Genomic DNA, 15,253 nt, shown 5'->3' on the forward strand with positions numbered 1-15,253 from the left:
TGTACCATAATCCCGTAACTTCTTTATGAATGGACTGCATGGTAAATGTTCTTACTTCTACAGCACTTTTCCAGTCATGTTGACCACGCAAAGCGCTTTACACTGCATCTCACATTCACCCATTCGTACGCACACTCATACCTCGATAGACACATCAGGAGCAAACCTGGGGTTCAGTATCTTACCAAAGGACACCTCGGCAGGGGTGAAAAACTTTCATTTGGAACTATTTCAGGGTTTTTCCAGCACACTGATCACCGGTATTAACGAGTTCAAGGCCCAACGACCGTGTAGCTGTTTCGGTTGTTTTCTGAGTTGTAATAAAACTAACCTTCATCTTGTCTGTTGGTCCTCAGTGCCAGAACCGCCTCAGATTGTGCGGGACATGCAGGCCCAGACAGCAATGTCGGGTAGGTCGGTCCGCTTCTCGGCACAGGTGAGCGGCCTCCCTCAGCCACAGGTGTCCTGGTACAAAGACTCCCAGGTTCTGTCTACCAGCTACAAATGCAAGTTCCTCCATGACGGAGACGAGCACACGCTGCTGCTGCTGGAGGTCTTCCCCGAGGATGCCGCCGTCTACAGCTGTGAGGCCAGGAACGACTATGGAGAGGCGACCAGCTCTGCCCCTCTCACCGTCGAAGGTGCAGACCGGTGTCATGGAGAGGCTTCACCATGTTTGGTTTCATTTACATATTAATTATTTAACTGATAAATTCACTAACACGCCAACAAAGATTAATAATTAACTTTATTATAACGCTTCCTGCCTTAAAACAGTGAATTTTCTAATTATCATTTATGCATAATGTCTTTTAGTAAGTAAATGTTTATTTATATTATATTATATTATTATTTAAATTATATTATTATTTATAAAGCTCCTTTCAAGATAAAACTCACAAAGTGTTTTACAATAAAACAGAACACAAAATAACACAATTACACAGAGAACATAAAAACAAATAAAAGTAAGTAAAAGCAAGTTTTAAAAGATGTGTTTTAGCTGCTTTTTAAAAGAGGGTCTCCGGCTGAGAGGAAGGCTGCTGCGAAGGCTCCGGCAGCTTTAGTTTTCAGCCGTGTTGGTTTAACAACCAGCAGACCTTCATCTCTTGATCTCAGGGACCTGCAGGGACCTGCAGGGCACGTAGGGCTGCAGAAGGTCTCTGATATATTCAGGTTGACAGATTTTAACTGAGAAGTTGACAGAATTTCTTCTGAGCTGTAAAGCCATGAAAACAGGAATATTACAGATAATCACAGTGGATGAGCTGAAACTGTTTAAAATGCTGATGTCTGTATTTCAGTTCCTGAGGTGGCTGAAACCGTGAGTCAGGTCTCGGCTCCGGTCCTCATCACCCCCCTGAGAGATATGCTGGTCTCAGAGGGACAGCCTGCTCAGCTGCAGTGCACCGTCTCTGGGGAAGGTACGTTTACGAGCAGTTATCACCAGTGTAACCGGTTTAAGATGATCCTGACTTTCGCTGTGTCTCCAGATCTGCAGATTTCTTGGTTCTGTAATGACAGAGAGATCAGACAGTCTGACATCTTCAGGATGTCTCATTTTGATGAAACATGCCTGCTGGAGATTTCCAGAGTTGTCGTTGACCATGAGGGAGAGTACTCATGCATTGCCACTAATGCAGCAGGAATGGTCTCTTGCTCTGCTACTCTGAATATTGATGGTAAGTTCTGCAAGCTTTCCCTCCTCAGTCAGATTAAGCCGCCACAGTGAGGCTGGTACTTACTGCATGATCTGCTGAACTTTCTGCCTGTTCCTCACACAGCTGCTCTGGTTTAAAGCTTTAGATTTTAATGTGTTGGTTTCCACTCATACATCCTGTTTTCATTGACTAACTCAGCATGAAATTGTCTGTAAACACTGTGAGTGTAATAAACCTGATATTAAAACCTGGTCACTGAACTAATGGCAGAACCAGGTAATCCCGGTGGGACAAGGCTGCATGGTTGAGCAGAGAAGTCGTGATGTTTCAGGCGAACAAAGTCAAATCCCTGACCGATCATAGCGTTGCGCAGAGGTTTTAGATGTACTTTGTGAAAGCCTTTTGTTGTTAACAGTCATGTGAAGGAAGTTAGCCTCATAACTGTCCCTATAGGAAGCCTGATAACTAATTTATTCCCTCTAATTTGTCCAAGTACGTTGACAAACTATAACTTTTGCTGTGTATTCAGGAGGAAATCTCATAAGTAAAATAGTAAACATGCTAACAAGCAACTAGCTTCACAGTCAAACTGATCAGTACTTCATTCAGTGCATTATAATAAAACCTAATTATTCAACCAAATTAGTGCTGAAATGATGACAAGGTGCATAACATACATAAAGTCCTCAGGCTCATCTTTAATGAAAATTAAGACCAGTCAGATCAACCTCCCTGTTGTTTTTCTGTCCCTGTAATTCTGTGTGAAATATTCTGTAAAACTGAACAAGAAAATATTAAGTGTTTCTGTAGATGTTTCCTCACATTGAACAACAGGAGGTATAATTAGACGTCATTAGGACCGAACACATGAGAAAACAAGTTTTAGCTTTTTCAGCTAGCTAGAAAACAAAATAATCCCAAAGTTAGCATCATCTGATTTGTTATAGCAAATGTTTATTTTGATGGAAAGAATTTTTAACCCAAAATATAATAAAGAAAACATGAGAAAATGAGGATTTGAGTGACTCAGCACAAATTCTGACCTTTCTGAACAAAAATGTGTTTGTTACAGTGAGAGGGCTAATGTGAGCTAGCTGCTAGCTAACAAGGTTCATAGAATTTTATTTAATTTTTTTTTATATTTTTAGTCACCCAAATGTTTAAGCCCTGGTGGATCTGGTCTGAGAGCCACAAATTTATTGAGAACTGGTTCAATTTAAGCCAACATTATAAGGAAAACTGATTATTAACTCATCATGTTACAGTTAAAGTGTTTTTTAGTAATTATAGTTTGCAGATCCCAAAGTAAAGAAGCTGACCGCAAACAAGTTCATGATTGATTATTAAAGAAATAGAATTAGTTTTTCTATTTTTGTGCTACTCCTTTAAATGATAAAGTTAGAACAAAGTTAGCTGAAATGAACATGTCGGTTTGTGCTCCCGGATTAACAATAACTTTACAGTTTAGTGTCAGATTCTTTCATATCTTCATTCTGATGATGACCTGAGCATGCAGAAATAATCCTCCCATCAACATCTTCTTACAGGTTTTCCTCTTGTGATGCATGATGTCTTCTCTTCCTACACAACACTTAACGGCCTTTTTGTTATTAGGATATGAATCTTTCTTTCAGAGTAACACAGCATGGTGGAAGCTGTGGAAATACATCTTTCTGGATTCCTCACACTTGACATGATTTTAAATTCTGGCTCCGGTCAAACTTGCATGATTGACAGCCGAACCAGCCTCAGTCCACCTCCTCACTGATCATCACTGATCCTCAACGCTTCAGCCCAACAAGTTGTGACACAAATAACTGGGAGAAATCACCAGAATGATGATGTGTTGATCTGTCTTCTATTCTTTCTTATTGCCCAGATGAAAAAGCCTTAGCTAGCGTGTCTAAGCTAATTCAGAGCCTGGAGGCTCAGACGGAGAGCTTCAGCTCTCTGTCGGTGGGTGTTGACTTTACTGAGGCCATCTGTGAGACTTCCTCCATGTCCTGGAGGACGGTTGAGATTCAGATGGAGAGCATAAGCTCTGTGGAGATGCGCTCTAGCAGCAGCCCCAGGCTGCTGGTGGAAATGAGCGACGTCCGAGTGAACAGCGGTGAGATGGCCGAGTTCAGCTGCTCGTTCGATGGGCAGCCCTTCACTGGGGTTGTATGGGATCATAACGGTCAGAGCCTGGTGGACTCCGAGCGGGTGAGGAGCTCTCAGACTGGGGGCTTATTGAGCCTGATCATCCAGGGTGTTGCTGTGGCGGACCAGGGAATGTACCGCTGCACAGCCTCTAACCAACATGGTCAGAACAGCTCTGCTGCCCGGCTCACTGTCCAAGGTGGTTAATCTTTTTTTTCGTCCATCTGGTCCATCCCACCTCTCCACCTGCTCCCCTGCTTTTGATCCCCTCCCTCATTATTTAATATTTCCTTGTAGTCTGTAACCGGTTAGCGTGTAATGTAATAACACGTTTAGCTGATTATAAAAACCTGTCCCTGCTTCACCTCGCTAACCTCATCCTCCATCCTACTAACACCGTAGTGTTTACACCTGTAGCCTTATTCTCTCTGACCTCTAATTACTCTCCCTAACTTTATTCTCACCCAGCTAAAGAAGCAAACCTCAAAGCAGAGACCCCCATTCGCACCGATTCTGTACGTAAAGTGTCTCCAGCAGACAGGGAGGCCCCTAGAGGTCCTCCTGACCAAGACAAGCAGGACTCGTTGGAGAAGCTGGGATCACTGCCCAACTCTTCCCAGAGGCCTTTCAGCCTCCTCAGCCACCTGTATTTCCCTGATGTGCCGTATGACAATCAAAGTCAATGTCTGTCCAGCACCCCCGACTTCCTGATCAAACTCCCCTCTGAGCTGCTGGTCAGAAACAGAGGCGGCGGATCCCTGTGTTGCGTAATGAAGGGGCTTCCCGCTGCGTTGGTCATTTGGCTTTACAACCGTTTGAATATCCAGGAATCTGTGTCCTATTCTCTGAAACACGACGGCCCCCTGAGCCGTATAAACCTTATCAATGTGGGACCCGGACAAGGGGGCTCTCACTCTTGCAAAAATGTAAACTCAGCTGGGGATGCTGAGAGCAAGACAGTGATGAAAGGTTGGCATCTGCATGCTTTTGGTCCTCTTACTCGCTCGGCCTTTGTTTGGCCCCCACTCATCCACACTGCTTTCCACCTTCACGGCCATCACGTCTTCACAGGGTGACCGACTCTGCGGCAGACTTTTAACCTCGTTTCTGAGCCGTCACTGACTCTTTGTGTCCTACACTGACTAAAACACAGATAAACAGACAGGAACACAGAGAAGCCAGAGGTTCTGCACACTAAAACAACAAGAGGAGGCATGCAGCAATGTCAGCTCAAAGCAACCAAAGGGATTATATGATGCACGATCTGTCACTGATGCTAACGGTCCTGCGCAGTGAAAGCAGTCCTCAGAGTGATTTTAACTTTAAAAACCATCTGTGTCTCCACAGTAACAGAAGTGGAGGAGAAAGCCACCGTTCAGGAGGAGGTTAAAGGTAAGAACTGATTCAGCACCGGAGAGTTTCTGATGTTCTCACTCTGGCAGATTCGTGGAAATATTAAAAATCTAGAAATATTATAAATATTCAGTGTTTTAAAGCTATTTTGTGATTTTGAGTTACTAAGACTCGTTAAGACTCGAACCAAACTGCAGACCTGGGCCGTATTTGGTCTGAACTAAAAGTAGATGTTTATCTGACATCGATTCCGTTTACGTGCAGAAGAGCATTAACTCATCAGGAAAATGAAATCAGCCATTTAATTAACCAGGGAAATTATAGCAGTTCTAGGGAGGTGTCATCTCAGGTGTCTAACGCAGCTTAGTTCTACGTCCATCTTTACGTAGGATAATCTTTCATTTCTATACATTTTTTAAACAGTTTGAGAGTAAAACTCGTTTTTATATAATCAGGACAATAAACCCAAAGTTTGACATTAATAACATTAACAGTCACATTTAATATTGTAAATGGTTTATCTCTTAGATAGTTTTAGTTTTTTGGATATTATGTGGTAATTGTTTGTCTTGTAACTGAAAGCATAACGGATTAATTAATCAGGTTTATTAATGAATTTGTTTATTAATTTATTTTTAATCTTTGTTTTGTAGTAAAAAGACTGAATTAGTTTTTGTTTGGTGTTAATAAAAACAGGTCATCATATATGATCTGGTTAGTGAATAATACAAACCTGATTTATGACATTAACTTGAGTTTTATTCAGTAATTAAACCGATTTAAAGACATCTTATTTTTTCATTGATCTGGTTTTAGGAACTGCGTCAGTTTCAACATCACTCATTCAGTTTTCTATGATTGTTACATAATTTCCACATGTGATGCACATGGTACCAGCAGGTGGCGCTGTAAGCATCCATGTTTGTGTTCAGCAGGTTCGGTTGTTCTGGTGAATGTGGTGTCAGGTTGTCGGAGGGGCAGGATGAAACAGGAAATAATGAGTGTTTGTTGTGTTTTAAGTGCAGCTGTCTGACGTTAAACTGTCGTTACTCCGCTCAGCTTCTTCCAGCTCAACCACGGCGGCGGCGGAGGAGGCGCAGGAGTCGTACTTCAACAGTTTAAAACTTCCAGATAAAACCAGAGCACTCGAACTCAAACCAGAGACCAAACGCTTCTCCCGCTCTTTGGGGAGGAAAAAAGAAAAACCAGTTTTCCTCAGCCAACTTTCTCCTGCAGCCACGACTGTCGGAGAAACGGCCGTGTTTACGGTCAGGGTGTCCGGATGCCCCGAACCCACCGTTCGGTGGTTCCACGACGGGCTGAGCATAACCCGCTCATCCCTGTTCGCCTTCGTTCATGAACTGGACGAGTACAGTTTGGTCATTAACAAAGTTCAGAGGGAGTTTGAGGGGGAGTACTCCTGCACGGTCAGTAATAGATTTGGCCAGTCGACCTGCAGGTCTTATCTTCATGTTCAGCTGGAGGAGCAGGGACACGGGACAACATCTGTACTGACCGGTAAACCTCCAAAGTTCACTAAAACCGTAGAGAGTGTTGAGGTTTCAGAGGGGGGTCAGTGTTTCTTTAGGTACCTGGTGGCTGGAGATCCACTCCCTGAGGTCCAGTGGCTCAAGGGAGGCTTCCACATTCAGCCAGGTGGTTCCTCCATCATGGTGAACAACCCAGACGGATCAGGCTTCATGAGCATCAAAGGCGTCAAACAGGAGCATGCTGGCGTGTACACCTGTAAGGCCTCCAACCGGCACGGAGACGACTCCTGTAGAGCCAAACTGCTCGTACTCAGCCAGGAAGGCCATGAAGAACACACCACAGTTCAGAAAAGTATGGGCTTGGTCATATCGATGACTGAAGAGAGCTCAGAATCCAGATTACAGCAGGAAAGAAGCCGGTCGGATCAGATGATTTACACCATCTGCACTGAAGACCGGCAGATCATTCCCAGTGAGGAGGTGGGAACCCTCCGAGAGCTGGACATCTCTGCTGCCACCCTGCATCGAGAGCAGGTCGCCCAGCAGGCAGCAGTCCTGCACTCACATCAGATCCAGGAGAGGGTTTCTCTGGCTCCAGTCTCGCCTCCGGTCTCAGCCGTTCCCACCAAGCAGCTTCACGTGGCCTCGTTCCTTTCCTCGGTCCAGGAGACGCCAAAGATCACAGAGCAGCACTCCGAGCGAGTCCTCAGCCCTGACGTCATCCAGCTCCAGCTGGGCAAAGAGCAGCTGTCCAAACTCATGTCGGCTACATCTGAGGAGGTTCTGTCCTTCACCAGTCTGAGAGCCGAGGCTTTGACGGACCGGACTCCAGAACTCATTCAGACCGGGACCGAGCCCAGGCAGCTTGTTAGCAGCCACCAGGTCCAGTCTGTTTTATCCATCTGCCACGAACCGTCAGGTGTGGTGTGCAGACCAGAGGAGGAAACCAGTTTCAGAGTCACAGAAGGGGTAAAGATCTTGTACTCGGCTCAGTCTGCAGGCCATCTGCTGCTCACAGGAACCACCTCCCAGCCTCTGCCAGATCTGGACTCTGCCATCAAACCACAAATAGAGCAAGAACAGTCTGAACCGGTCTTAGCAGCGCTGAATGAAACCAGAGTGACTTTATCCAAAGAGCAGGAATTTCAGATCCAGAAACCAGAGCAGCAAAGACTCCAGCCATGCAAAGACCAAGTCTATCGATCAGCTGCGACCACCGAGGAGAAGTACGAGGTCCAGGCCGAGAAGACAGGACTGGTGATGCCTTTAGGATCTTCGGTGTGTCTGCAGACTCAGCAGGAGAAGAGACAAGCTGTCTGCCTGCAGGTGGCCAGTGATCAGGATGTGCTGGAGTCTGAGGGGAGGCTGAGCCATCAACGGCCCACCGCAGACCAGGCGGAGGTCAGGAAGAGTCTGACTGTGATGCATTCAGTGACTCAGGATGAGCAGAGGACTGTGGTCTGTGAGACAACATCAGAGTTCACAGCAGAGACTGAAACCACCTCCGTTCAGCCGAAGAAAGAGCCCCCACGAGCCAAACACCTTCAGTTGGTCCAGTCTGTGTCTGTTTTACCGAAGGAAGGTGAGCTCGCCGTGACGACACCTGTGCAGCAGGTGGCAACTCAGACACAGGAAAAGGCTCGACGCCACGCATCTGCCTCAGAGGAGAGATGGAAAATCACTGCAGATTATGTGGGAGACCTCCATCTGTCCGCTGACGGGGTTCAGTCGCAGCTTCGGACAGAGTCCAGGACTCCCAGCATCCTCCCGGTGTCGTCCCAGCCCCTCCAGCTGCCGAAGGAGACGCCTCTGGTTTCTGATTACAGGCAGCAGCGAGCATTAATACAGAGAGAGGAGAACTGGAATATCCTGCAGTCTTTGAACGTTGCAGACACTCACACTCTGGAGGAGGGTCACACCACCAGACTAGAAACTGATGATAAATTTAAACCACAAATCAAAACTGAGCCAAAGATCCCCAAAAAACCAGTTTTCATTGAGGAGAAAGCGGTCGCTACTGAAAGCTGCTGCATCCTGGAGGCTGCTCAGCAGGACTTTGCAGTCCAGATCCAGGAGGGACAGTCGGTCCGACAGTCGGTGGTGCTGGAAGAGAAGCAGGTCATCATGGGAGAGAGGTCCGCTGAGATCCGTAAATCTGAGGCCTCAACCGTTGGCGTCAATATGCAGTCCAAAGAACTCATGTTTGTCCACGAGTCTCAAGACACGCAGACTCTACCTAAAGAACTCAGCTTTGTCATTCACATCCCAAAACAGTCCCGTGTGAACATCCGGCTTCAGCTCCGGGACGCTCTCCAGTCCGCCGTGGCCACTGAGCAGCCAGTGCTGCTGGCTGACGTCATCGGACGCTTACAGCTGGTCGAGGTACAGGAGGTCAAAGTTCAGAGAGAGCCAAGCCGGGCCATGAACACCTACCTGATCAAGTCACCAGGAGTTCCTCTGGAGATGACTCTTCGTTTTGAAGGAGAATACCCTCAGACAGCCGACCTAAAGTCTGAGCTCCAGGTTGCTCTGAACGCCGTGGTTTTCAAGGACCAGGAAAGTCTGACTTCTGAACAGCCCGGTGTGTCGCAGATTTACCGGCATCAGAGAGTCCAGGTCCGCTCGGCGCCGTCCAGTCAGGTGCTATCATCTGTGGTGGACGCCGTGATGGTGGTGGAGAGCGTTGCGCCGTTTCCTCCAGAGGTTACTCAGTCTGCAGCCGTCAGAACTGAAGCCAAGGCTTCCTTCCAACGCGTGACAGAAAGCATGCAGGCGAGTTGGAGCACGGTCCAATCAGAGAGCAGCGCTGCGGCCGTGAGCAGGCCGGTCCACACAGAAACCAGAGAAGAGTTTCTGTCAGAGGCCATCATGATCAGCGAATCCTCCGACAGCCTGATTGATTATCCTGTGGTCACCGAACCGCTGCAGGACGTGTGTGCTGAGGAAAACTGTCCAGCGGTTTTTACCGCCACTGTTAAATTCGCCTCCAAAGTTAACTGGTTTTTCAACGGTCAGTTAGTGACACCTGGTGATGAGTTCAAGTGCTCGAAAGATCAGGACATGCACACACTAGCTATCACCAGAGTTGTTAAAGAGAGGCATCAAGGAAAGTATGTCTGTGAGGCCGAGAACGAAGCCGGCAGGACCGCCACGTCCTCCAGACTCACGGTCTTACAAGGTTTGATGATGACCAGTTCTTTGATTTCATCATCATCTAACGTCACGCTGAAACTCTGCTGTCATCAAACCTCAAAGCAACCAGAAACGTAACGTTTCCCACGGTGTCTGGATGCTTTGGTTGGAGGTTTTCATCAGATAGCAGTCACATCCTCACTTTTCCTCCCATCTCACATCTATTCCTCTTTCCATCCAAGCTTTCCTCATGTTTTCCAGAACCTTTCGTTTCCATCCTCTGCATGCCCACGTTGAGTCCTTCTCTTGTAGCCGAATCCCTGTTCATCACTTCCTCCACCGTCATGGATCACCACATCACCACCTTCTGCAGAAACTCCGGTTTCAGCTGCTGACGTTGTCTTCTCTCTCCTTCCTCCACCACAGCTGTGAAGCCTGTCTTCACACACAGGATCACTCCTCTGGAGATCAACGTCGGCAGCGTGGCCAGGTTCGAATGTACGACTGCCGACGCTCCAGACGTAACCTTCAGGTGGTTTAAAGATGGCCACCCCGTCAAAGAGGGGGATAGGTACAGGATTATCAGCCGCTTCACGGCTTCCTCTCTGGAGGTCCTGAGCCCGACCAGGGAGGACAGCGGCGAATACGCCTGCAAGGCGACAAACCAGCATGGTGGTGACGAATGCTCCGCCGCCCTCAGCGTAACAGGTAAGAGCGACGCATGTTTCCTCCTTCTTGGCTGGTTGAGTCCTGTGTTTCCTCTTGGTTGTCTGGAAAGCCTCAGAAATTCTGCTCTGTTTGGTGAACTGTGACGCTTCTCATGCTTCAGGTGGCAGGTTTGGGTTTCGGTGATTCTTCAGGGTGTAACACCTTAACCACTAATGTGTTTGTTTCTTCTTAATCCTTGTAGAGCAATTCCCTCCTGTTTTTCTAAGTAAATCCGACTTCCAGACTGTGTATGTTGGACAGAGGGCTCTGGTCCAGTGTGTGATAACAGGATCTGCTCCTCTGAATGTTGTGTGGCTCAAAGACCACCAGGCAGTGCCCACAAGGTTCCAGACCTCTTGTGAAAACGATAAGCACACTCTTGAGATCCCCGAGCTGATGGCAGCGGATGGGGGTCGGTACGTGTGCAGGGCGTGGAACGGTTGCGGGGCAGCTGAGTGCAGCACCGAGCTGCGTGTTGTTGGTAAACCCAGCTTTGTGAAGCCCCTGGCTCCGGTTGCTGCCGTGGTCGGAGCGCCTCTGCACCTGGAGTGCCAGGTGGACGAGCACACAGGAGCAACTGTCACCTGGACCAGAGATGGTCGGAAAGTTCACCAGTCTCCAGACTGTAAACTGTCTTTCCAGGATAAGACAGTAACTCTTGATATCCTGAAGACCACACTGAAGGATTGTGGAGATTATGTGTGTAAGGTGGAAAATGAAGCTGGCAGTGCATCTTGCTCCACTTCGGTGAAGGTTCAAGGTAAGAGCTGTTAACTGTCCTGCATCTGTTGAACATCTGTGTCTGGTGTCTCTTTCTTGCGTCATGAATCTTGTCTTTTTAACTGCTGGGTTGTTGTTTGGATTGACGTCTTTGCCACCATGGTTGCTCTTACTGACCACGACCTCCTCCAGAACCACCAGCCTTCGTGAAGAGGCTGGAATCCACCACGGTTTGGAAGCAGGGCAGCAGTGCCCGGCTGCAGTGCACCGTCAAAGGATCCCCGGAGCTCCATGTGAGCTGGTTCTTCAACAACACGGAGCTAGCGGCTGGTGGCAGGTCTGCAGTCAGTCTGAAGGACGGCCTCTCCACTCTGGAGGTGAAAGATGTGATGCTGAGCGACAGTGGAAACTACAGCTGTGAAGTTCTTAATGAGTCTGGCTGTGAAAGTTGTAGCACGAAGGTTACAGTGAAAGGTATGCACGTCGAGGACAGTTTTCCTCTGAACCAAATGTTCAGTATATGTTTGACTAACTGGACCGTGTTCTCCATCAGAACCTCCATCGTTCACTAAAGGTTTAGCATCCATAGAGGCGGTCCGAGGTTCGGTAGCGGTGCTGCAGTTTGAGATTTCAGGCTCAGCACCATTCGAAGTGGCCTGGAAGAAGAATAAGAAACGTTTGTCTGCAGATAAGAAGTTCAGCATAGTGTCACAGGGGTCGCTGATCTCTCTGGAGATCCACAGGTTTGAGAGCGCCGATACTGGAGAATACGAATGTGTCGTGTCCAACGAGGTCGGCTCGGCGACCTCAACGTCAGTGGTTAAACAACGAGGTTAGTGGAGTTTAAAGACACTGCATTTGTGACTAATTGCAGTGCCTGTGGCAGCCGTTAACACCACCATCACTTGCTAACGTTGTTTTTTCAGAGCCACCCGTCTTCTCAAAGAGGATAGAAAGCGCTATGGCGGTTTTAGGAAATGCAGTGAAACTTCAGGGAGTCCTGAAAGGCTCCGCCCCCATCTCCGTCAAATGGATGAAAGACTCTGATATTCTCAGAGAAGATCAGAACGTCAGAGTGACGTTTGAGAACAGCGTTGCGAGCATTTTCTTCTCGTCTGTAGAGCTGAAACATGGCGGCAAGTACACCTGCCTGGCTGTAAACGAGGCCGGGCAGCAGAAATGCGAGGCCGTCCTGACCATCCAAGGTCAGAAAACATCCATGTTTCACTGACATGTTTCCACACTTCATATCTGTTTCTGAAGCTTAAAGTTGGTGTCGTGTTTTAGAGCCTGCCAGGATCTTAGAGAGACCGGCGTCCATCAACGTGACCGCCGGCGACATGGCCACGCTGGAGTGTTCGATCTCTGGAAGCCCCGAGCTGAAAGTGAAGTGGTTTAAAAATGGAAAGGAGATGATCAGTGGCCGTAAATATAAGATGACCGTGAAGGAGAACGTGGCTGTTCTCAAGATCCTCTCGGCAGACCGAGGAGACACCTCAGAGTACACGATGGAGGTGTCCAATAACGTGGGGAAAGACCAGTGCACGTTCTCAGTCACCGTTATAGGTTAGTTTCAGACACGATGCAGCACAAACTATGTCAGCCCTCCCACCTGATGACGGTTACATGTGATTCACTCCTCTGCTCAGATCGTGCAGTTCCACCGTCCTTCACCAGATCTCTAAAGAAAGCCGACGGCAGTGTTGGTGGAGATGTTACCCTGGACTGCAGGGTGGCTGGATCTCAGCCCCTGCTTCTGTCCTGGTTCAAAGACCAGAAAGAAATCCACAGTGGTGATAAATATAAAGTGGCTTTCAGTGAAAGTACGGCCTCTGTGACCATAACAGGCCTGGATCAGAGCGATGAGGGAAATTACTCCTGCCGGGCCTCTAATGAAGCTGGAGTAACAGAAACCAGTGCTGCTCTGTCGGTCAAAGGTCAGAGGAGATGAACATCTCACATACAGCTGGACTTGAATAGTATTAATCAGTAGACTTTGAACATGCATGCTGTTCTTCTTCCCAAATAACTCCAGAACCTCCGTCCTTCACTGTGAGACCTGCGTCCCAGGATGTTTCTCCAGGATCCAGCGTTGTGATAAAATCAGCCTTTACTGGATCAGCTCCGCTGGCTGTTAAATGGTTCAGAGAAGAGAAAGAGATCTTCTCTGGGGGAAAGTGTTTAATTAAAAAAGAGACCTCTTCAAGCTCGTTGGAGCTTCTTTCTGTGAAACCCAGTGACTCGGCTACATACACCTGCCAAGTGTCCAACGATGCCGGGAAGGTGGAATGCACCGCAGTTCTCTTTGTGAAAGGTGCCGTTTCATTCTTTCTTCTGCAGAACTGTCTTCCTTCTTTGCTTGTTTTCACTGTAAATGTTGCTGTTGGTTTACAGACGCTCCCACTTTTACAATGAAGCTGGAGCCTTCGTATCTGCTGAAGGCTGGACAGCCTCTCAAGCTGTCCTGCAGAGTGCAGGGAACTCCTGTCATCCACATCAGGTGGTTTCAGAACGGCTCAGAACTGGTTCTGGACCACAGACACAGCATGTCCTTCGATGGCTTGGTAGCCACCCTGTTGGTAGAGAGCTGCTGTGTAGAGGATAGCGGACAGTTTGTCTGCGAGGCGTCCAGCGATGCCGGCAGAGACCAGAGCAGCAGCTTGGTAACGGTAAAAGGTTGGTTCAGAGTTTACCTTCCTCTCCACACACACTGTAGACCCAAAGTCTGGTCCACAAGATTCTGTTCCTCTAGACCAAATCACTGCAAAGCACAGAGAAGGTGTTTAGCTTCCAGCTTCTCCACCGAACACCACAGGCTGCAACTGGAAAGCTGCTGTTATATATTAAACCCTCCGAGGCCAAGCATATACTTCATCATAGCGACCATGTATGATTTGCATTTGTTTAAAATGTTTGTTCGCATCCTCAGGAATTAATCCTACGCTTTCATAAGCAGCAATATGTGAGTAACCGGTAGGGGACGGCACAGGGACCAAGTAGACCAGATGGAAGGTAACAGGGTGAGCAGTGGTAAAGATGATCGAAACTTTCAAAGACCAGACCCAGTGTTCTGGTTTAGGGTCCTTACATACCATCTACGGCAGTGGCTCAGGAGGTAGAGCAGGTTGTCCAATGACCAGAAGGTTGGCAGTACGAATTCCCACTCGCCCAGTCATCTGTCATTATGTCCTTGGTCAAAACACTTCGCCTGCCTTGCAGCCATGTTTCTGTGAGTCTGCCCCAGGGCAGCTGTGGCTACACATGTAGCTGAGCATCCCCGGGTACGGATGATTCTACGAGTGTAGCTTAGCATCCCCGGGTACGGATGATTCTACGCGTGTAGCTTAGCATCCCTGGGTACGGATGATTCTACGCGTGTAGCTTAGCATCCCTGGGTACGGATGATTCTACGAGTGTAGCTTAGCATCCCCGGGTACGGATGATTCTACGAGTGTAGCTTAGCATCCCCGGGTACGGATGAATAATGGAGACAACGTAAACCGGTTAAAAAGGAAGCGTATTCTCTGCCTCGGTGCAGGCAGCAGGTGTGAACAGGTGAACTGTCGGCTCAAACAGAAAAGGGCAGCATGAACTCTGTGGACCAAACTTTCCTTGTCGGGCCAGAACCTTCTCTTCACACCTTCAAACCAAACATGTGCTGTGTGTTTTATAGAGCCTCCAGTGTTTGTAAGGCCTTTTGAATCAGCTGAGCTGGTGCAGGGATCAGACATTGTTCTGGAAGGAACCGTCTCAGGTTCTGCTCCGTTTGAAATCAGCTGTTTCCTCAACGATAACCTGATCACAAGCGACAAAAGGCATAAAGTCAGTATAGAGAGAGACCGAGTGGCTGTTCAGGTGTGGAGCTGTGAAGCCAGAGATGCTGGGATCTACCGCTGCACCGTAACAAACCCTGTTGGGGAAACCTCTTGTTCTTGTCAGGTTTCTTTAAAAGGTTAGTCCAGACGTCACCCTGCTGCATGTCCATGATCACATTTCACTGTGGATGCTTGTTGGATGATATTCCCCCTGAATCTACTCTTCTTGTTA

At 47.9% G+C, this 15,253-nt stretch overlaps 1 protein-coding gene across 1 annotated transcript in view; it reads left to right on the forward strand.

Moving 5' to 3' along the window:
- The window catches only part of LOC121650515 (titin-like), a 202,438-nt gene that overhangs the window by 36,792 nt on the left and 150,393 nt on the right, over positions 1-15,253 (forward strand). The window contains 15 exon segments of the mRNA XM_042002069.1: positions 357-641; positions 1,305-1,424; positions 1,494-1,682; positions 5,151-5,195; positions 6,216-9,824; positions 10,205-10,486; positions 10,689-11,246; positions 11,399-11,680; positions 11,760-12,038; positions 12,133-12,411; positions 12,494-12,772; positions 12,856-13,143; positions 13,242-13,520; positions 13,601-13,882; positions 14,880-15,158. Of these exon segments, the coding sequence (XP_041858003.1) occupies positions 357-641; positions 1,305-1,424; positions 1,494-1,682; positions 5,151-5,195; positions 6,216-9,824; positions 10,205-10,486; positions 10,689-11,246; positions 11,399-11,680; positions 11,760-12,038; positions 12,133-12,411; positions 12,494-12,772; positions 12,856-13,143; positions 13,242-13,520; positions 13,601-13,882; positions 14,880-15,158 (7,335 nt within the window).

This window comes from Melanotaenia boesemani, chromosome 12 (assembly GCF_017639745.1).
Source record: "Melanotaenia boesemani isolate fMelBoe1 chromosome 12, fMelBoe1.pri, whole genome shotgun sequence".
In the NCBI taxonomy this organism is placed as follows: Eukaryota; Metazoa; Chordata; class Actinopteri; order Atheriniformes; family Melanotaeniidae; genus Melanotaenia; species Melanotaenia boesemani.